Source organism: Ictalurus punctatus, chromosome 10, assembly GCF_001660625.3.
Source record: "Ictalurus punctatus breed USDA103 chromosome 10, Coco_2.0, whole genome shotgun sequence".
NCBI classification, from domain to species: Eukaryota; Metazoa; Chordata; class Actinopteri; order Siluriformes; family Ictaluridae; genus Ictalurus; species Ictalurus punctatus.
In genome coordinates this window covers 12,677,430-12,700,502 of record NC_030425.2, presented here as the reverse complement: position 1 = coordinate 12,700,502, position 23,073 = coordinate 12,677,430, and the positions used below count along the sequence as shown (strand labels likewise).

The 23,073-nt window shown below is 38.4% G+C and overlaps 1 protein-coding gene and 1 long non-coding RNA gene across 6 annotated transcripts in view; one reads left to right on the top strand and one right to left on the bottom strand.

Annotated features, from left to right (window-relative positions):
- celf5a (cugbp, Elav-like family member 5a) overlaps window positions 1–23,073 on the bottom strand; it is a 219,708-nt gene that overhangs the window by 43,415 nt on the left and 153,220 nt on the right. For all 4 annotated transcript variants that reach the window (XM_017478655.3, XM_053683197.1, XM_017478659.3 and 1 more), the window contains exons 4-5: window positions 2,188–2,316; window positions 1,306–1,385 (exon numbers count right to left, since the gene is read on the bottom strand). In XM_017478655.3, coding sequence (XP_017334144.1) covers window positions 1,306–1,385; window positions 2,188–2,316 — 209 coding nt within the window. The remainder of the gene's footprint in view (window positions 1–1,305; window positions 1,386–2,187; window positions 2,317–23,073) is intronic.
- The window catches only part of LOC108271234 (uncharacterized), a 40,667-nt gene continuing 29,465 nt past the window's right edge, over window positions 11,872–23,073 (top strand). The window contains exon 1 of one of the 2 annotated variants that reach the window (XR_008397089.1): window positions 11,872–11,944. This is a non-coding gene — a long non-coding RNA (uncharacterized LOC108271234). The remainder of the gene's footprint in view (window positions 11,945–23,073) is intronic. The other variant, XR_008397090.1, reaches the window with a different exon arrangement.

Genomic DNA, 23,073 nt, shown 5'->3' with positions numbered 1-23,073 from the left:
CACTCATGCCTGATTGTCATCCCATTGACTGAAAACACCTGACTCTAATTCCACCTTCAAATTAACTGATAATCCTAGAGGTTCACATGCTTTTGCTACTTACAGACATGTAATAATGGACCATTTTCCTCAATAAATAAATAGCCAAGTATAATATTTTTGTCTCGTTTGTTTAATTTACTTTTAGTACTTGTGTGAAAATCGGATGATGTTTTAGATTATATTTATGCAGATATATAGAAAAATCTAAAAGGTTCACCAAATTTCAAGCAACGCTGTAGATAGATAGATAGATAGATAGATAGATAGACAGATAGATAGATGGATAGATAGATAGATAGATAGATAGATAGATAGATAGATAGATAGATAGATAGATAGATGGGTGGATGGTTATATGGTTGAATAGAATGTGGAGTTCATGATTTAATGCAGCACTAATAAAACCTGTTAAACTTTTTTTTTTTTTTTAGCTAAGCTCATTCAATGAGTCAGTCACTGTAATAGAGAAAATAGAGACTAGAGAAAGTAATAGAGAAAGCCAAAAATCACACTCACGATTATAACATAATTCCTTGTGCAGCTCTATAATGATAAAATTATGCATGAAATGTTTACTCCACAGATGATTCACTCACTGAAGATCACCCATTTGATTTGTCCAGCAAGGTGTTAAGTGAGATTCTGGGGATATAGTGCCATGAGACTAGAGGTTCACAAACTTTTTGCAGCCAGGGATACCTTTAAGTGCAAAATAAATTCCCTCTGTATGTGATCCAACCGTTCAAATATGAGGCTCATTATTTAAATGCATACAATTTTTTGGCTATTTATTAGAACCATAGAGGTTTTTTTTCACACTAGGTCTAAGTAGACATTATTTATAAGCCAACTAGCTTTTAAGTTATGGTGCTTTGGATTTATTATTATTATTATTATTATTATTATTATTATTATTCAACTGACCAGTCAAATATGAGTAAATAAATAAATAAATAATAAATATAAAAACTAAAATAAATATAATAACTTTGATAATGGGAGTTGTTATTTCTGTAACAAAATTAAAGAAAAGTATCCAACTATCCATGGCTATGGTTCATGGATCCCTGGAGTTCTCCAGAAGTCCCTACTTTGAGAACCACTGAAATTTCATATCTTATTAAAATGATGAAATATATATGCTTTGGAACTGGTATTACACCATGACCATGTGTGGTTCATTTTAAACAGCAGAGATTGCAGCGAGATGGTAACAATGTCATAATATAGATGAAAGAGGAAAGAGAACGAATGTGTACTCACCGGCATGGTCTGACTGCCGTGCAGCGCACTGATTGCAGACTGAGCTTCAGCATGTGTGGAGAACTTAACAAAGGCGCAGCCTGCAAACACAGAGAATGAGTGATTTTATTAAACATGGTGGAGAAAGCGAGTCAGAACATTAGATGGAGGTGCAGGAGCTGGTGGAGCACAGCAGGCTGGTCCTCTGCAGGCTGTCTGCGCTCCAGGCTCAGTGCTCCCGACTGCACTGATTAAACAGCAAAGCTAGTTAGCGCCACATGCACGTCTATGCATACTAAACACAACCACAGAACAACTGATATCATTTCATCATTAGTTCACACATCAATCAAAAAGAACTCCATGTTCTGCTTCCTGAGGCAGGTAAAAAAAAAAAAAAAAACAACAATAACAACAACACCATGTTAAAGTGCTCAAATGATTGATTTTGATTATTCGTTTACTTTCTTTCAAAACTCTGGAATCGTTCATACTCAAACGTCTTTGGAGAAATCAGAATTGTTTTGACAGTCATCTTTTTCCTCTCATCCATAAAACTGCAGATTCACACAGCTACTTCCTAAGCTGCAGAAATAATCTCACAGCAATTTTCATAAGAACTAGCAGGGGAAAACTACAACTCCCACAGTGCTTTGCTAAATGTCAGGCTATATTAGTGTCTATCAGTGTCCTCAAAGCCTCAGTGGGCAATAAATGGAGTCTGAAAAAAAGGGAAAAAATAAATAAACAGGCTCAGATATGCTCTTATGTTTCCCTTACGACTATTACATGTCCCTTGTGAAGAGTTTTTTTTTTGTATAACAAGCCATTTCGAAGCCAAATAAGATTTCCTGGCAGATTCTCCGCACAGCTATCTTTATGCATTAGCAAAAATGGTCCTACCTTTACTGTTCCCATCAGGACCTCTTAGCACTGTGCACTCCTCGATGACTCCATAGGGCTCAAACAGGCGATAGACATCTTCCTCCGTCTGTTGTTTGTTCAGCATCCCCACAAACAGCTTCCTGTCTTCTGAAACAAAGACCACACATGGTGTGAAACACTATTCGTTGCTTAATTTTCCCTCTTAACCCCTTGTTCAGCAGCCCAGGCTGGACAGCACTCTGCCTTCTGGACCGTGGCCACCGAATGAATACAGGGACTGCTTTGGTATGGCACATTTAGCTTGTGCAGTGGAGTCTTAGCAGCCATTGTTCTCTGAGCCAAGGCTGTTCATTTTAATTTGAGCGATAATTAAGTTCGACCCCCTACTGAAAAACGTGGCCAGGCCTGTGGGGTAGGAGTGTGAGTACTAAGGTAATGGCTTAAAAAAAAAAAAAAAAAGCAGCAGGTTATTGAGAGCTGGTGTGCACTCAGACATTCAGGAAAAGAGACCTGAAAAAGACCTTGATTTATTATTTTCAGAATACTTTTTTATGTTGATTAATAAAGCTGAAATAACTTTAAAACTCTAGTTTTCAATAGTGCAGCTTCAATCCTATACTGTAGATCCTAGCTAGCAATGCAGTATGTGAAACACATTATCTGAACAACATGAATATTTCCATATCACCAACATACCCAGGTGATGTACTACTTTGAACAAATATTCAATATGTCTTCATGATATACTGCAGTGCATCCTATAATGAACAGCATTTCATTCATAAATTCTTCAGCCTTGTTGAGTAATTTTTGGCCTTAACCCCAAAATATATTTTGGGTCACATAACCATGAAAATGCTGCACAAAAATGACACAGTTTAATGTATGATTAATATGAATGACAGGTTGTGATATGACTGTGTAGTATCAGACATAGTATCATTCTCACATGGCATGTAGTAGCTGCATATTATTATGATAAATAACATGTAGTAGGGGTTGCACAGACTAGTCGAATAGTCAACTGTTTTTTTTTATTTTCCTTTGCTTAAACATTGTCACTTTTATATCACTTTGTAGGACGTGTACGGGTATTTTTATTGTCCTTTAAGGCTAAATTAAATTCAAATAAAATTCTCGTATAATGAATTCTGACATGACCAGAGCTATGCAAAAGAGCACATTTGTGCCACAGGTTGCACATCACTATCCAATCAAACTCGGCTAGTTTAGAGCGGAACATGCCAGCTCACAGAGCCCGGTCAAGACTTGTTTTCTGATGCTATTGAGGTGGGAGTTTAACATGGTGGTACAACCTCCTAGACATTCTCTACACAGAGCATCCTCCATACAAAGAACGACCACTCACTGAGCTATAAGGAGAGATCTGTTGATGGACATGAGCTTCCATGCTGCACACTCTCAGTTCCTGAATCATCTTTTTCAGAGGAGCTGCCAGGGCATAAGGATTGGTACTTCCTTAAATATGATACCCAGATTTACTATTTTTCATATTGTTAACAGTGTAGTCTAAAGAGGCACAGACGCTGGAAAAGTCATTTAGGTATGAATGTTAAACATGCAGATGGATGCATTTTGCTGATATTTATCAGCATTTAACTCACTGACTAAAATAAAGATCTCCAAAGTTACTATAGAAAAGATATGCGCTTTTTTGAATTAGTGTTTGACTGGTGCAGTATAAAGTATACACAGTATATAAGTATACCATTTGAAACACAGATACTGTGTGGGGTCATCATCGGTGAACCTCCCATCATGCCCACAAGCCCTTATGGGAGCTTTGTCCGTGGACGATCTGGCCCACACATGGACTCTTTATCCTTTGTGGCAGGATCAGAGGGTATGTTTCAAAATAGAGGTGATGCACTGTGACATCTGTCACAGTGGATTTTGGAGCAGTTATCTGCAAAATCCTGAGCCCTGAACTAGGAAAGAAAAGGCCAGGCTGGTCCTTCTGCATGCCTTCAGGGGACACAATGAGCTTAAGGTGCTCTAGCAGATGTGTCCTTGTTAAAACAATCAGGATGCAAATATGGCCTGCAGCTCCTCTCGGACATTAACGTATGACCTATATGAATCTCATAACAGCGCAATGATAATGCGCAATGATAATGTATCTCACGCGCATGGCTATAGGATGCAGCTTTCCCCTTTCAGAAATTTCACTAAGAACTCACCTCTGGCAAAATGGAATAATATTTATGTTTGAGTGCAGCCGAAACACATTCTCATCAGAGCACAGTGGGAATAAGAATATGAAACAATGGAGAACCGTAAAGTAGTCAAAAGCTGGCCTTCGGGTTCAGGCAGAGAGTTTCTGCAATAAAGAATCACCATGGGATCTTCTCTGAAACTTCAGTGCTCCTGACATGAAAGATAATCTACACACACATGCTCTCCCTCTCTCCCTCCCTCTCTCTCTCTCTCTCTCTCTCTCTCTCTCTCTCTCTCACTCACTCACTCACACACACACTTTTTTCTTTAGCTCACTACAGTAATAATAAATCAGCACATTTAGGGAGCCCCATTTGCTGCGAGGGTAAATGTTGCTAAAGCATTTAGCAGCAGCCCATCATGTGCTGCAAATCTGTTTAATGGGATCTACAGAAGCAAGTAAACATCATATGATGGACTGTTTCCAGCCATGACCAATTTTAGCAAATAAAATGAAATTAAGCTAGTGTTAGACTTGGTACCTAAACCAACATATTTATTTCTTGTACCTTTTCTTGTAGATGTGGTGCGTAAAACGTACAACGCGCCCTGCCTTAAATTCCAAGCCTAAGCGTTAATGACTGCCTCTCCCAAACGTGTAACATGAGTTTTGATGGAGTGCTTTTGTTCCCCAGCCCCAGTGCCACTGAGGTCCTCTTCATTTTCATCTTCTTTATAATTGACTCGAGCTGCGTGCATTTGCATAGCTTCCTCCCTAGTGTCCTTGATGCTGGGCACAGCCCCACCAGCTGTGGTGCTGCATCCAAAAAATTACACCCATCAAGCCTCATCAACTTCACCTGCCATAGACGAGTTTTATTTAATACTTTGCAAATGAAGCAGCACTACAATGAGAAGAGAATATCATACAGTGGGGCATGGGGGATTTTATAGGGGAAATAAAACTGATAAAAAAAAAAAACATTTTTTGTTTTTTGTCATTTGACATTGCACTGAATAAGCTTTTTTTTTACTTTCAAAATTTAAATATACAAAATAAACAGGTATGCATGCATTATTTATTTACAGATACAAATCTTCCAAAATGTGTCATTTCTGTCATTAATAAGTTCCAAATGAAAACATCCAGTTGTTTATTTATTTAATGTTTAAATGGCTGTCACAAAGCTTGTTATACATAAAAATGACATACTGTAAATAACCTGCTCGCTTTTGATTCTCTTCTTTTACTATCGTTACTGTAGCTTATGTTTGATTGCTGTACAACCTTGTGAAATACAAGCAATTAATCTTTCATTGTTGATTTTCTACATTTTGAAATGGTGACACAGTTTCAAGGGCAACACTCACACAATGAAGGGAATTCGGTTTTGGAGATGCATTTTCTGTTTTATTGTTTGAGATTACTGAGTGTGTCTCTCTCTCTCTCTGTGTGTGTGTGTGTGTGTGTGTGTGTGTGTGTGTGTGTGTGTGTGTGTGTGTGTGTGTGTGTGTGTGCGATTGTGCCCTTTGATGGTTTGGCACCCCAATCAAGGTGTTTCCCGCCTCGTGCCCTGAATTCCCTAGGATAGGCTCCAGGCTCCATTTCGACCCTGTGTAGGATAAGCATACAAAAAATGGATGATTGGATGGATGGATGATTAGATGGATGGGTGGATGGATGGATGGATGGACGATTGGATGGATGGATGGATGGATGGATTACTGAGTGCCTCCTGGTGGGTTTCCAGGCTACATCATCTCTCTGTCTTGTGTTGCTTCTTGTTCTCCTTTTTGGGAAGTGTAAAATCACCCATTCCATAGGGGCTAGGTCCCAGGGTATTAACAGACATACGATATGAGTGAACTCCATTCATACTGGTTTACTTTTAGCACTGATTATTCTTATTACATTAACCATCACTGGCAGTAAGGAGCTCTGATAATGAGTCTACAGCTTGCTGTCACTGTTGAGAAATGTTGAGACATTCATTGTGGAATTAGGTTTCAATAAATGGCTACATCCTGTAGGTCATAGGCATGACTGATGTGACCTAAAAGCTTTCATGCAAAAACATGTTTTTCTGGATGTTTAACTTCTCTTCGGTGGCTGACTTTAATTAATTAGATTGGTCTTTGGATCGAATTTCACATCTTTCTATAATCGGAGATTTTCTCCATTAGTTCCATTAAAACCTGATTCAGAGAGCATCATGTGTGAGTTCACTTTGCAGTGTCATGAAATAGGCTAAACAATTACAATTGACCTTGTTCGCAGAAACCTTCAGCCACAGAACTGATATAGCAATCTACCTCCGCCTGCCACTGTTGGTAAAGAAGAAAACACTTTTGATTATTATGGCCTATAATGACAGGTTTGGATACCATTAAATGACTGAAAATATGGCAAAATGAGACAGTTAACAAAATCCCATGGGTGACAAATGTAGCTAGTTTGCTATCAGCTAGCTGGCTGACTAGCTGACTTAGTTAATGTTAGCAATAAATACAATCTTGGATCAAATGGTATTTTGAACCAGTTTGGCTACTGTTAAATAATACACTGATAAAACGGCCATGCTCGCATGTCACAATCTTATTTTAATTTCAGAAGAAAAGTAGATTCTTTTATTTTTTATCTTTATTTTCCTTGATATTATGATACCGATTGATGGGGTAACTTTGAAAGTACATCCCTGTTACCTAAACTATAGAAAGAAATTAATTATTAATTTTTAAAAAATATTATAACTGACTCATTAGAAAGTACTACTTAATGTTCTTTAACACCGAGCCTAGTTAACCACTTTTGTGTATTTACTTAAAAAAAAATGCTTATAGCAAAGAAACCTTGTAAAATAGACGTATTGTTGCCTGAAACAGCTTAACACATTTTTGTTATGCATTTGTTATGCACTCTAAATATGTTTTTTACTATTGTTAATAGTTTTTTGGGCCTTAAGTTGTGTAAAGAAATTGATTTGTAATGGTTTAAAATGACATGTTGAGGATGACTTTACGTTTACATTTATTAGCTCTGAATCATGTGCAGGCAGAATAAAGACTGAGACTTCTCTACCTTCAGGGATTTGTTTAGTAAATAAGCATTTTAAACACTGAAATGTGTTTGGCATTAATTCAGAACGTAAAGCTGTTTTGTTGATCTGAAAGCCTTTAGGGAGTTTCGAATCTCGAGCCTGCATGCCAAACTGCACAATATTCTGGCTGTGTCTCTAAATTGCCCAGAAGTTCTGTACATAGTGCATTACAACAGTCCCTATGAAATGAAAGTGTCTTTGAAATGACTGCATTAGGTCATGAAGGGGACAGTTTATTGGAATATTGGGACACTTTTGAAAAATAAAAACCCAGCACATCAACGATTTTTATGCGTGATTCGACTGCCAACCGCTAGCTCATACTAACAAAAGTAAGGCTGCTGCAAGAGACTGCTGGCATATTACTTATTTTAGCAATTAAAATGATTAACATTCACTATGTACTCGGGGGCGGACTTAGCACTAGGCAAAGACAGGCAACTGCCTAGGGCCCCCAGAAGCTAAGGGCACCCTAAAAATGCAAACCTTACATATTTTTAATTATTATTGCTAAATAACTATGCTGAACATTTAAATATTGATGTTAGAATGCTGAAAAGATTGATATCGCTGTCATTTATTTTGCCTGGGGCCCCCAAATCACTAAATCCAACCCTGTATGTATAAATGTTTAGGAAGTAGGAATGTAACTGAATATGAATGCATTTTTCTGAATCAACCAATGTGTTGTAAACATACACATAATGCAGATATGAATAGGAGGTACACTATTGTTTTTTTTGTTTGTTTGTTTGTTTGGTTTGCTATTTTGTTTGTTATTTACAGCATCCTGGTCAGGGTCATGGTGTTTAAATTAGGCTACCATTTTGTTAATATCTTTAGGAAAATTGGGAACCAAAAAAAATTGTTCAATTTAAAAAAATTAAAATAAAATAAAATAACCTTCCTGTTTAACCAACGGTCACTCCGGGTTTAAACCCATTGCATTATACACCCTTATTATAATATATAATATATATCTGTATTTACTATATATGCATACACTGGAATGGCTCACAGCCTCGCAGAGGGGCCTTGCACCTTGGAGTTGGGGGTTCGAATCCCACCTCCGCCCTGTGTGCGTGGAGTTTGCATGTTCTCCCAATGTTTCTGGGGTTTCCTCTAGGTACTCTGGTTTATTCTGCCAGTCCAAACACATGCGCTGTTGGCTGATTGGCATTTCCAAATTTCCTACACAGGCTTCCTGTGACCTTGTGTAGGACAAGCGGTATGGCAAATGGATGAATGGAATGGCTTACAACTAAACCAGTTTTTTTTACTTTTTTTGTGTTTTTGTCAGTTGATTTGATTTGCATTGCAATCTCGGATGCCCTAGAGTAGATAGCGCGCATGTTCATCCTAAATGTTGAGGCGCATTGTGGGATGTCATTAGGAGCCAAACCTTGTCCTTGCATAGTGTGCTAACAAAGTGGCCTAGGACCAGTTTTGCATTGGGACACCCTAGAAAATGGCCTAAAGCCCAATTAGCTTACTACACACAGAGCAAGGTGTCAATCTCCATCTGATAAGCCATTTCTTGAATAACTTTGCAAATGACTGCCTCAGGTGAAAAGCCCTGCAAGAGCGAAGGACAACGAGCCGTTAGTGCCATCCGATTTGAGCAGCTTCAGGGGCCTGGAAAGGAAATGCTATTACTTTAATAGCAAGCTCTCAGGAAAGTGGAGAGCCACTCTTCATCAGCTGTCAAAGTCCAAGTGTAAATTCCACGGATATATGAAAAAATATTAGCATTTTGATGCAGGAGGACAACACGAGCTGACAGATATTAGGTAGCATTCAGCTGCAAAATGGGCAAAGTGACAAATTGTGGAGCTTCATGCTGGCAGAAGATAAAACAATGGCAGCAGCAAGCGTAACCGAGAGAGTTTGTTGTCTCCTGCCAGGATTGAGGCTGCTTTTAGTCCAATTAAAATAACACAACACATAGACCTCCATCATGTAGCCACGCATAAACAAACAGACAGTTAGGGTGATAGTAATTAACCTATAGCAACACTGGAAGAGCTTAATCCAATTCATTACAAGCCCAGATCTTGTAGTGGTACAAGAACTAATGAAGTACACCGATCCACTCTGACCTCTTTGTTTATATTTCTCTGTTTCAACGTAGAATGCTGTAATGCAGTGTCTTAACACTTCCCTCTAATTCGCTCAGTCACATGTTGTAACTTTTGTCCAATGTGTCCAAATCCAGAACCCAGGATTTGCATCCAGGATATTGGGATCATATAGAAAAATGTCAAATCAAGATTAATAGAGATATGAAATCCTAAGTGTTGATCAATAGATGAAAATTACTCTTAAATCGTTGTGATACAACTGACATTAGGGATACACTGATACCAGCTCTACTATGAGGTATCAGTCTGGTACTATGCTCATTTACTTTTGTACTTTTGTATAAAATATGCTCTGATACCAACATCAAATATGACATGACAATATATTATGTAAGCCTAGTGTATTTTGTCGTGCTAATGCCAGCAATCTGGATGATGCCTGCAATGCCAGCAATCTGGACAACAATGCAAGTAACCTGATAAAACATTAACCCAAAACTCAGCATGAGGAGTTCATTGCTAGCAGTGCTAGCTAGACTAGTCTGTGCTAGATGAGTGAGAATTACAGCTCTTACCCAGTATATTATTCTTTGTTGATCAGTTATTATCGGTCACTAACAACAAAGGATTCAGATGCACTGAAAACAATTAAATATATTTGAATTACAGCTATACAGAAGTACTTTTCCAAAGTGAAACAAAACCCACTCACTACTGCAACTTGACTCAATCCAAGGTAACTACTGCAGCTAGCTAATGCACTTCAATTCAAATGAACTAGCCAACATTATGAAGAGCACGCCTAATAATGTATGTTTTACAAATACATACAGTATGTGTGTGATTTTCATGGCCATTATTTGAACAGGGGAAACATCATGATGTCCCTAATTGATTAATACTATGTTACTCATTTTCAGTATCAGTATCATTATTGAATGTACCAAAAAAAGGTACTTAAAATGCAAAAAAATGCTATCATTGTATATGTAATTGAAATGTTGCCATACATTCTGTCAAAGAAACTTGTACATAAGTGACTCCAACCATAGACATTAATCAGGACAATTCACTGATAGACTGACCAATCAGTGGTTTACACTAGCTCCATTTCTACCTGGGGTAAGAAGAATAAGTACATGCAAGAGTACTTGGTTATGGCATGGCTTATGTGACGGTGGAAACCGCGACGACATGCAAGCAATCCAGTGGAAAATTGCTTCTTGTGTCTATTATGAAAGATTACAGAAGTACAAGTCTAATCAAAGCTTTGCCAAAACAGGTTAATTAACCACACTTTTGGCACCTCTCATTAAACAGAAGGGCATCAAAATATGATTTAAGAGAAACCTTCATCCCATTTCAGTGAGCCAAATGGACAAAGAAATCATGTGAGAATCTCACCACTCTGGTTGTAATGGCTTAAAGCCATTTTGGGTTAATGGATCTGTACATTTTGTACTGCCAAAATCGTGCCTCTGCTCCTAGTCAATATGGGACTCCTTTTAAGGACAAACAGGGACCAGTCATTGCTCTGCCTAATGGCCAAGTTTCATCATCGTCCTTTTGAGCTGTACTTTTCACAGTCAGTCACCATCCAGCAGCGCCTTGATATGAATACCACAACTCATCCATCACCAAGCAGTCTACTGGGATGCATCAGAGTCCAAGTGATTTCACACACACACACACACACACACACACACACACACACACACACACACACACACACACACACACACACACAAGCCTGCCAAACATTTCATCCAAACTGTGCAATGCTCCGTGCTGCAGCAACTATTGCATCATCTTGCACCGAGGTTTCGAAAGAGAGTGCAAATCACACAGAGATCACTCTCAGCAAGTGGCTGAGATATTCCCTCACCTCCCAATCCAACCGGGTAAAAATAAAAGAAAATCACAGCCCAATTTCTCTCTGAAAGACGACTGACAGAGAAATTTCTCAAGCTTTTCACATCATACCGTACTTCAGCACTCACTTTTTTTTTCATTCTTTTTTTTTCCCAGAGTCAGTCCACTCCCTGCTGCCCAAATCCTGGCGCACCATCACGTGACTGGAGGCAGCTTCAGTGCCTCAAATAAACAACATAGCTTAAAAAAACCCTGACAATAAGCTCAATGGGAAGTATGGAGGGAAAAAAAGAGAGTGAAAGAGAAAATGTTTTATCTCTTCCATACTTCACTGCAAATTTACACTCAACATGATAACAAATATCATGAAATATTATTCAGCGCCTGGTGCTGGCTTCAACATATTACCCCACGACCCATAAATCACCGGTCTGCCACGTGATGTTCATTTGAGCACTATATAAACATTTACACTATTGCAACACTATTTACTATTTATCATCTGCCTTCAGAATGTTGGTGACAGGCCTCGTTTTCAGGTATCAGGTATGGATTTTTTCTTCGTTCCATTTACGGTTTTTATTATATCATGTGTTGAGTTTTCTGTAACCTTTCATATCTTTGGCAAGTGTTAAACTGGTTTGTTAGCTAATTATTTTCTAATAAGTCCACTAACACTGATTCATAGGCATTGATTGAAGCATTCTTATCCAAAACGCACTTCGCTCTGTGGTTCTTTCTGCTTTGCACATATAACAAACTGTGGAATGAATATGAATACATTATTCAGAAAATGAACAGATGTTCCAAACTACTACAAATACAGATACAAATACTATTCATGTTTTTTCCCCCCAGAAAAGTTCATAGGTTGAGATTAGAGGTGTTAAAAGGATTTTTTAAAAAACAGGATTAAAAAAAAAAATCATACAGCTTGAGGTTTTTCATGCAGTCTAGTGTTCACATATGAAGCTCACAGGAGCGAAGGGTCAGATATGAAGCTTGTCGACAAAGGAAGACCACATTCATGAATGTGAACTTAAGTCACTGCATGAAGTGTTCATTCATTCACTCATCCTTAGTAACTCCCTGCTCAGAGTCACAATGGTTTAAATTTGGCTATAACTCAAAATGTAGCAGACATGTACAAACAAAAATAACTTGATGGGAAACAGATTATGAACTCAAGGTATAGCTGAGCTTGAGGAACTGTCGCAACCAGAATTCACACACCATGCTGCCATTTCTACCTCTGCAGAAATGTCACCACACCCACTTCAGGTTTACAGCAGAATACAGATACAGGTACTTGAAGCACTAAACAGATACATATACAGATAGTGGTGCTGTATTATACCCCTACAACAAACTGAATTAAGCAGGCAAAGCAACAGCACTTGCTTTATGACGTTCTCATCAACCACTTTATTTCAAAATCCAGAGAGAGCTGAAATTGGAGCAGCTTCAAGAAGAACGATGTGAGAATAAGGCTGGCACTTGAGATGAAAGCATCCAGGCCTGTAGTAAAAAAAAAAGCCAAGACTGTAGGCTATAAGTTAGAAAGCTTTTCGCTTTCAGTATGTGGGAGAAAGCTGGTTTGTTGGCAGATTTAAAAAAAAAAAATACTAAAAAAAAAAAACTTCTAAAAGGCCAGTCAACATGTGAGAAACTAAATCTTCTGGAGGAGAGAATACCACACTATAGCTTGGGTAAGACATTTTAGAAAGTGGACACATTTTACAGGAGACCTCATCCCATGTGGATATGGATTTTAATCCATATTCATTCACATTAATCTGGCAGTGTGTTCACTCACTATTCACAAGCTTTACTACCAAAATGGTAGCGTTAACATTTATGCATGGGGATTTATATATTTTGCCCTGTGATGGATTGGCACCCTGTCCAGGGTTTACCCTGCCTTGTGCCTGATGCTCCCTGGGATAGGCTGTAGGTTTCCCCGTGACCCAGCTTCAGGGGCCTAAAGTAAGTGGAGGAAGATGGATGGATGGATTTATGCATTTTCCCCATGCATTAAATGAATATATATATATATATATATATATATATATATATATATATATATATATATATATATATATATATATATACAAACAAATATACAAATATATAAACAATATATCTGCTATTCTTCTAATTACATAATACCTTAAGCTGAGTTGCCTCAATATACAGGAGCCTTAAACAGAAATGTGCTCCATGCTGATAAAATCTTCATGCCTGTTCTCTAATTCTCCTTTAGTTTAATGTCTTCCATCAGTCACAATTTGGAAAATAGGGTGTTGCAGGTTGAGGGAGGTGTCCATCATTCTGAAGAACACAGCCTCATTTTCCATATGGCCAACTTAACACTGAGGTACACAGACACAGAGATACACAGTCACTGAGGTACAGACAACTCAGCAAGAAAGTAACCAACTTTACCATTTTATCATTGTCGCAAAAGGCAGAAAGTTGTGTCTTTGTTTATCTTTGTGCAGAATCTTGCCACAGATGTCTGTACTATTTATGTTTGACAGGACACTGAGGTATGCAGTTTGGAGTTATTGCTTTTGTTAGCATTAACTTTTGCAGAACTGCATTTCTTGTTAGCATTCCATGACAAGTGAAATAAGGAGAAAATATTTCACATTAAAAAAAATGTAAAAAATAAAAACACGTATCGATTCAAAATAGCAGTTACAATTCCCATAGCTAGCTAGAACACAAGAGGGAGTGTGTTAGTACAAGTAACACTGTCATTATTCATGATACACAACCTCAAGTTGTATAAATACAACAGTTTTAAAAAGTATCCTAAGTAAAAAAAATAATAAAGAAATGAAACAACATTGTTTGAAACATCTAATCATATCTGCTCATATTAATGCCATGCAATGTTGACAATATATCTGAAATAAGATCATATAAAATTTGAATAAAAAAATTTGTAAAAAAAAAAAAAAAAAAAGCATCCTTAGATGTTTTTTTTTGTTTGTTTTGTTTTGCTGTTGTGTTTCCAAATATGCTTTTGCATTTTTGATTTGGTGATAGGTCATTGGTTTGGTTTTGTTGTCATGTCTTATTGCTTTTGCTGCCATGTTTAAAGTTTTGCTGTCATACAGTTGTTTCCCTCCACGCTGTGCGAAGCGCCCTCGTATGTGACCTATTTATAAACCTGCCGTGATCAGGTGACGTGGCAATTAAGCGCGTTGTGCGATATAAAAATGGTATCTGTGAACCACACCATGAGCCTTATTATCTTCAGCGAGGCGGCATGTCGGTCGTTTGTGTAACGCTCGCAAAAAACTCTTCATATCCCCTCTATCTTTTCAACAACAAAAAAAGGGGGGGGGGGGGGGGGGGCTGACACTTCGCATTTCTGTGTGAAGTGTTTAGGGATGGAGCATGCCAGGGCAGTGCTCGAGAGGTCTGACTGTGCACATTGTGAACGCCTTAAAATTAGGCAGCTCCGCTTGCGACTCGCTCTCTTCTCGGCTGAAGGGAGTTGAGTTACAGAGCCGAGGCAGCCAGCCGGCTCAGGTCCTGGGGATCTTGTATGGATCTGGAACAGGAGCCGCAGACGAGCGCTGCTCTATTTCTTGCGCTGTCTTCCGTGTCTGGCTCTCCGCTGGATTTTGGAGCTTTGGTCGCGACTCCTCCTTCCGCTATGGATAGCCACAAAACCCCACAAAAAAAAAACCCTCTCTGACTCTGAGGAGCCAGAAGGGGGTGCCATTCCACCAAAAAAGGAGAGTAGCTTTCAAGCATATAAAGAGCTGCTTGAAGTGATTACTAAAGCAAGGTGCACAATTTTTAATAGTCCTTTGCGACTGTTGCTTGTCAGAATGTATGAATTTGATCCCTGCTGTAAACGATGTCACACTGTAGGATCTCGGTTGTCATTAATGTCAGACTGTACGACAGTCAAGACGAGAAAATGAACACATGCCAGAAGACTTGTACGGAGTAGGAGAAGCCACACTACAGGACTGTGCCTCAGATCTACTGACATTGCCAGATTTTAATCAGAGCAAAAATTTAATCGCAACAGCCAGGGAATGAGTCAAACTAGCGATCAAAGACTACAGATTTTGGGCTAGGATTATAGGAATCTTTTAGGATTCCCTAAAATTTCTCTCAGATGACCAAATCATGTCCAAAATTGTACAGTGTGAACCCCTTAAGGCAGTTGAAAACTAAATCTAGACTGGCCCGGAGAATAGGAAGTGACTCGTAGCAAGCTGGATGAGAGCTTGCTCCCCAGTGAAAATAAATTTCGCTGTAGAAAACTCCCCTTTTTTTCCAGAAGTGCATGATGAAATATCACGCTTCTGAAGAAAACAATACACTAGCCATATTTATAACCACGCGACATCTGATTATTTGTCCATTGTGGGGAATGAACGGCTATTTAGCTATGCCGAAGGTGAAGGAGGCACTTGCGAGCTACCTCTCTCCATCAGTGGCAGGTAATTTAGGGGGGCCGACTTTGCCATCCAAGCCATGTAAGGCCACTTTGGCGTTGGTGTGCAAGGCCTATGCGGCAGCGGGTCTCTCTTGTGGGTCACTGCATACAATGGCAGTGTTGCAGACCTGCTGAGTGAACTTGACACATGGCAGCATTCAGCCCGTTCCTTTCCCTTCGTATTGAGGGTTAGGGTTAGGGTTAGGGTGTGGTGGGGTTAGGGTTAGGGTTAGGATTAGGGTGTGGTGGGGTTAGGGTTAGGATTAGGGTGTGGTGGGGTTAGGGTTTTGGTTTATCTGTTGTGTTTTTGTTTGTTGCTGTCATATGTTTGGTTTTACTGTCATTTTTGTTTTGTTGTGTTTGCTGTTGTGTTTTTTTTTTGTTAATTTATTATGTGATAACAGGTCACCATAACATATTGTGCAAAAGATAAATATATATGTAGAGTAGTATGTATTATCAATAGTTTCAACACAAGTTTGAATGGAGTTTGATAGGTTTATCTCACATTTAGTCTAGTTTTTATCCCAAGGTAAGAAGTACATATACTGTATATACTGTACATAACAAGAAGAAGGTTCTGTTTGTTTCTTCTAGCCGATGAATGCTTTAGCTAGAACATTATGCTTCCTTGGCAGTTGTGCAGCCCTTCCTTTTTCCTAACACTTATTAAAAATGGATTATAGAGAGAAGGGGAGAGAGAAAGTGAGAGAGAAATAGAGAGAGACTTATTCCCTCCTTATCCCAGGCTTCATCTGTGAGCTTCGACAGGCCCATTTGTTTTCATTTACGGGATGTTTTGTTCGATATCTAATGAAATACTGTAACTATCTATATATCGACCAAACCATCAGCCATGATGGCTGTAATTGGTCACCGGCTGTCATTTCACTCCACATCTTTCACATTTCACCCCCTCCGTGCTTGTTTGATTACATTTGTGCTGTGTGTAATAACAGAGGCAAATGCCTCCTAATATCCACCCACTCTTAGCATTTTTACTGCGCCTGAAAAACCGTGGCTTATCCAATATAAAACTACATGCTGTCATATTCTATAGGATGTTATGCAACACTACATTGTGACACCCCATATATTTTTTTAATGTACTGTACAGATGTTATGTCTCGTTTAGGAATATATGATGTATGATGTAATGATGCGTGATCTGTCAGCATCATTAGAGCGTGTGAGGCTGGTTTGTTGGTGAACTGCCTTTACATAGCAATATCCATTTATCTGATGAAAGCATTGCTTGTTAAGGCACTGGAGTGTGGAATAAATCCCTAATCAGACTAATAGTGCTCAGACCTCCTGCGTTTCATCTCACCTGAAATGAATATCGTCGGCATGCCATTAGCAATAACCCCTGGATAAGCCGATGATGAAACTCGGAGGAAATTCAAGGAACGGGCACTATTTCATCATAAGGATGGCATCAGGTTTGATATTTGCCCCACACATCAGTTTTCATCTGCTTTTACATACTTGATCTTGTCTCCAAAGAAGGGCCATAGGGATCCCTCCTTACTGATGCTGCCTTTGAATGCTGATTTTCATTTGAATCCTAATATCCAACATGAGCATCCTTTCTCTCAAATATCGGAGAAAATTTAAAAGAAAAAAGCTCTCTCTCTCTCTCTCTCTCTCTCTCTCTCTCTCTCTCTCTCTCTCTGTCTCTCTCTCTCTCTCTGTCTCTCTCTCTCTCTCTCATACACACATACTTTGTATTTTATCCCTGAAAACCTCTAGAGGAAAGGTAATATAACATCAGTAGAATAGGATTAAAAAATTGTGAAGCTGTCCAGAAATGCAAATGTTTATGCAGAAAGGCCGCACACCTGAACGGCGCCTTTAACAATAACCTATTACTCTGTGTGTGTGTGTGTGTGTGTGTGTGTGTGTGTGTGTGTGTGTGTGTGTGTATATATATATATATATATATATATATATATATATATATATATATATATATATATATATATATTACTGTAGCACAAATTGTTTAAAAAAAAATGAATGCTGGCTGTAATAGAAAGGTGTCAGAACACACTGCATTGCAGCTTGTTGTGTATGGGGCTGCGTAGAGTGCCCATGCTGACCCTGTCCACTGCCAAAACTGCCTACAATGGGCACATGAGCATCAGAACTGGACCAAGGAACAAAAGAAGTAGATGGCCTGATCTGAAAAATCTTTTTTTCTTTTGTATCCTGTGGACAGCCGTGTGTGTGTGCGTTGCTTACCTGGGGAAGAAATGGCACCAGGATACACTATGGGAAGAAGTCAAGCCAGTGGAGGCAGTGTGATCCTCTGGGCCATGTTCTGCTGAGAAGCCTTGTGGATTTTACTTTGATACGTACAACCTACCTAAACATTGTTGCAGACCAAGTACATCCCTTCATGGCAACGGTATTCCCTAATGACAGTGGCCACTTTCAGCAGGATAATGCTCCCTGCCACACTGCAAAAATTGTTCAAGAATGATTTGAAGAACATAAAGAGCTCAAGGTGTTGACTTGGCCTCCACATTCACCAGATCTCAATCTGATTGAGATATATATATATATATACACACACACACACACACACACACACACACACACACACACACACACACATATATATATATATATATATACATACATACATACATTGTGTCTGTGTGTGTGCGTGTGCGTGTGTGCTCGGTAATGGCTGGAGGAAAGTTTTAATCTCTGCAACGCTCTGTCAGCACTTCATTAAGAATGAGGCTTTTCAGCAGCGCCAAGCTGATGTGAGTGACAGGAAACAGGACAGGGGGCGTCCCGCATTTCAGATATCAATTGGCAATGTTGGTGCTGCCAGGTAACGTGACGGATTATCTGAAATGAGTTTCGTCAGTTCATTGCTGATTAGTTATTGTACACATTTGTCAATTAAAGCTCCCTAGAGAGCCCCGAGCTCAGACGTCTCGAGTCCGCCTCATAAACCACAGACAGACAGAGAGAGAGAGACTGAACCAGACAGAGAAGCTGAGACAGAAAGAGGAAAAGTTTGCCGTGTTGGACTGGAATGATGACAGTATAAAAGATTAAACATCATTTCAAGAGAATAAATTATTTTTTGTTATTTATTAACTAACATCAACCTCTTAAGAAGAATTTCCTCATCTGCATATGTGCCATATATGTGTGTTTGTGTGTCCAAGTAGTTCATTTCCTGTACAACAACCTTATGATTGCTGAAATCTGTAAAAGCCTCATGTACATAATCAAACCTCCAAAGGTGCTCCTTCCAGTCATTTTTACTGCTGCTTTATCACAGGAAATCTCCCCTTAAAATCAAATATGGTGTCCATTATCGAAGGACTAGTGCATTGTCATTCGTGTAATAGTAATTTTGCTCTCCATTGATCAGTATTCCCATCGTTCCAGGAAACATGCTTTTTTTCAATGTATACCAGTCTAGTACCAAAGTTTAGTTCTATAGGTATGCTAGCTGCTCAGTTTTGGCATCAACAGTATCTAATAGTACTGGATAGATGTGCAGTGGTTCTCAAATTTTTGTAGCCAGAAACCTCTTTTAAATGTGAACAAATTTTCACAGACTGACTCAGTATAGATTCAGATGTATAAAATAATATTATTTTATAAAATTTTATAAAATACTATTATTTTATAAAAATGGGAAGACAATCAGGATGTACCACCAGAGAATGCAAAAGAAAATTTGTGTGTGGACTCCATTTCCCACAAAACACCACCACAAAGCAACATGGCTGAAAACAGATCACATGACTCCTTCACTCACCTTGCGGCTCTGGACTTTCCATTGAATTCACCTGTGGCTCATTACACACTATAAACAACCCGGACTTTCACTCGCACAAATACTGAGAAATCAGGTTCTGGTGTTTTTAGTGTTGCTACCAAGCATGTGGTCTGCTCTCAGTTGTATTTCTGAACGTTGACTTTGTTTGTGTTGTTATTTTGCTCTTGGATTCACCTTTTTTTTTTTGCACCTTAAAAACAAACAAACAAAACAGGAAACTTACTGGCATAAATGAAACAAAATGCCTCATAAATCTTATTATTTTTGCATTGATGTGTGAATCCATGGAGGGCATAGTGACTTTGTGGTTAACACGTTTGCTTTGCACCTCCAGGGTTGTGGTTTAAAATCCCACCCCTGACCTGCATGTGTGGAGTTTACAAGTTCTCCCTGTGCTTCTGGGGGTTTCCTCTGGGAACTTCAGTTCCCTCAATCCAAAAACATACATTGTAGGCTGATTGGCATTTCCAAATGATCTGTAGTGTGTGTGAATGAATGTGTGATTGTGCCCTGCAATGGGTTGGCACCCCATCCAGGGTGTCCCCTGCCTTGTGCCCTGAGTTTTCTGGGATAGGCTTCAGACTCCCTGTGACACTGTGTAGGATAAGCAGTATGGAAAATGGATGGATGAATGTGAATCTGTTTAACATCTCATGCTTGAAACTTCCTTTTGCATGAGACATCCATTATACATTATGAAATTTAGTTTACATTTAGTTCTCATTCACTCCACCCTGTTACCTGAACAATTCAGGATGGAAAAAAAGAAGCATGATGACCGCACACTGAATTCACACTGGATCCAAACAACTTTTTCTATTGAAAGCCCAACGTTTCGACCGTCAGGTCTTCATCAGGCACAATACCCAGAAGAAGCAAGTAATTCTAAGTTATAGAAGCAAGTAATCACCTTAATTGGACTCACACTCCAAAACATGTGACAATTAATTCAAATCATGTGACACACATGCGCAAAAAAAGAAAAGATTATAACAATAAACAACACAATCCACATAAGGGTAAACTCTGCAAGAATATGATAGTAAATATTTCATTCTCTTACTTGTAAGCTATAATATATTATAAAGCAGAATCAAAAATATAACTATCTTTATTGTTAAAAACTACATCTTTGATAATAACAGCAGATGAAGAAATACATAAATCACTATAGAAAAGGCTTAATATCAAAATCCTCCTTCAGCCCTAATGGTGACAAAGTATTTAAAGTATAAATCCCAAAACACTCCCTTTGTAACAGTTTCTTCTCATAATCACCTTCTCTTAAAAGTTTTTTTTTAACCTTCTCTATACCTATGTATTACAAAGCACTGACATTATGACCAGCTTGTCTGAAATGTGATGCTATAGGGTTGTGCATATCTCCGGTCCTGATATTGCTACGATGTTCACTAAAGCATGTATGCAATGTTCTAGAAGTTTTTCCAACATATGCAAGTCCACAAGGACACAGAATAAGATAGATCACATGAGTAGAGGAACAGGTAATAGTACCACATATCAAAATATTATGAGCAGTGTGTGTATGACTAATAGAATTACATCTATGTGTAAAAGCACACTGGGTGTAATTACCACACCGATAATTACCTGGAGGAAGAGTCTGAATGCCTAGTTTAACTGCACAAGAAGGAAATTCAGATTTAACAAGCAAGGCGCTGAGATTGTTTTGACATTTAAAAAACAATTTGGGACCTTCTTTAAAAATACCTGACAATTTATGATCACTAGAAATAATATGGCAATGCCTGTTTCATACTTTATGGAACTCCGCACCTAATGCTGAATACTTAACAGTGCAAATAAGAGCGTTACAAAGTTGCTTTTTATTTACCTTAGCTCGTAAACACTGTATCTGAGGTATATCATCAAATTTATTTTGAGTATTTTCAATTAGTTCTTTACGGTACCCCCGATTCAAGAATCTTCCAGTTAAATCAGTAGATTGTCGAGAGTAGGATTCATCTTTGCTGCAAATTCTACACACTCATTTAAATTGACTAATAGGCAAACTCTTAATAAAGGTCTAGGATGCAAACTATCACCTCTTAAAATAGTATTGGGATCTACTGGTTTCCAATACAATAAAAATCGGTATAAAGCTTCCTGCCACAAATATATACTTTAACTTCAAGAAAGCTAATACTTGCTGTATTGCATTCCATAGTAAAACTTACATGCTCAGTCCTTGAATTAAGATAATTCAAGAACGCTGTCAACTCTGCTGGTGTAGCCTTTGTTATCATAAAAATATCATCAATGTACCGTTTATAAAGCAAAATCTTGGGGGGGTTAAAAAAAAAAAGTTTAACCCATTTAAAATGAAATCATTTTCAACAACTCCTTGCATATACTTGCAGGCATAATTAGGCACCATTTTACATTATTTTTACTAAATTCACCATTTTCAATATGTAACAGTAAATTAGAATGATTACATGTTTTGAATTTATTAGTAGGATCAGCAGGTAAGCATTAAAAAAAGACATGTTCATCCAGTTCACTACAGATTTCCTTTTCATAGTCTGAAGTTCGTTGAAGTACAATAGCACCACCTTTATCTGCAGGACACACTACCACAATACTATCTTTACTAAGATCAAGCAAAGCATACCTCTCCATTTTTGACAAATTATTGTAGACTTTAGATGACCCAGATGAGGATGGGTTCCCTTCTGAGTCTGGTTCCTCTCAAGGTTTCTTGCTCTTAACATTTTAGGGAGTTTGTCCTCGCCACTGTCGCCACCGGCTTGCTCAATTGGGATAAAGTCACACATTTAAAATTTGTATTCCGTGTTTATATATTTCTGTAAAGCTGCATTGAGACAATGACCATTGTAAAAAGTGCTATACAAATAAAATTGAATTGAATTGAATTGAACTTTATATTGTCTCTTGTTCTTGTTCTTGAAGTACATTTTTTACATCAAATTGCACAAGTCTACAATAAGTGTCTAAGTATGAATTTCTATTCCTCGATGGGATAAAAGTCGATTTCTTTTTTTTTTTTTTTTTAAAGGAAAACGAGCAACAGAATGTTCAAAAGTAACACTGCCCTGTGCGGTAGTATGGCACTTGAAGGGTTCTCAAAAAATTTGTGAAAATCGATAATGGTGTCAAAATCATTGGTATTGGTAGTGGGAATGAAAGAAAGTCCTTTGCTAAGAGCGGCAATGCAAGGTTTAGAATATAACTTATCTGAAAAGTTCATTATCGTATCCCCTGGTCGCTCCTCGTCATCCGTGGAGGAAGAGAAATATCCTTTTCTGCTTGCCCCTTCTACATCTCCTCTTGATCTGCTTACCCTCTGATCCATTCCATGAATGTCGACCTGAGTACGGCTTGAAAAATTGGACCTTTACACGGTCCGCCAAC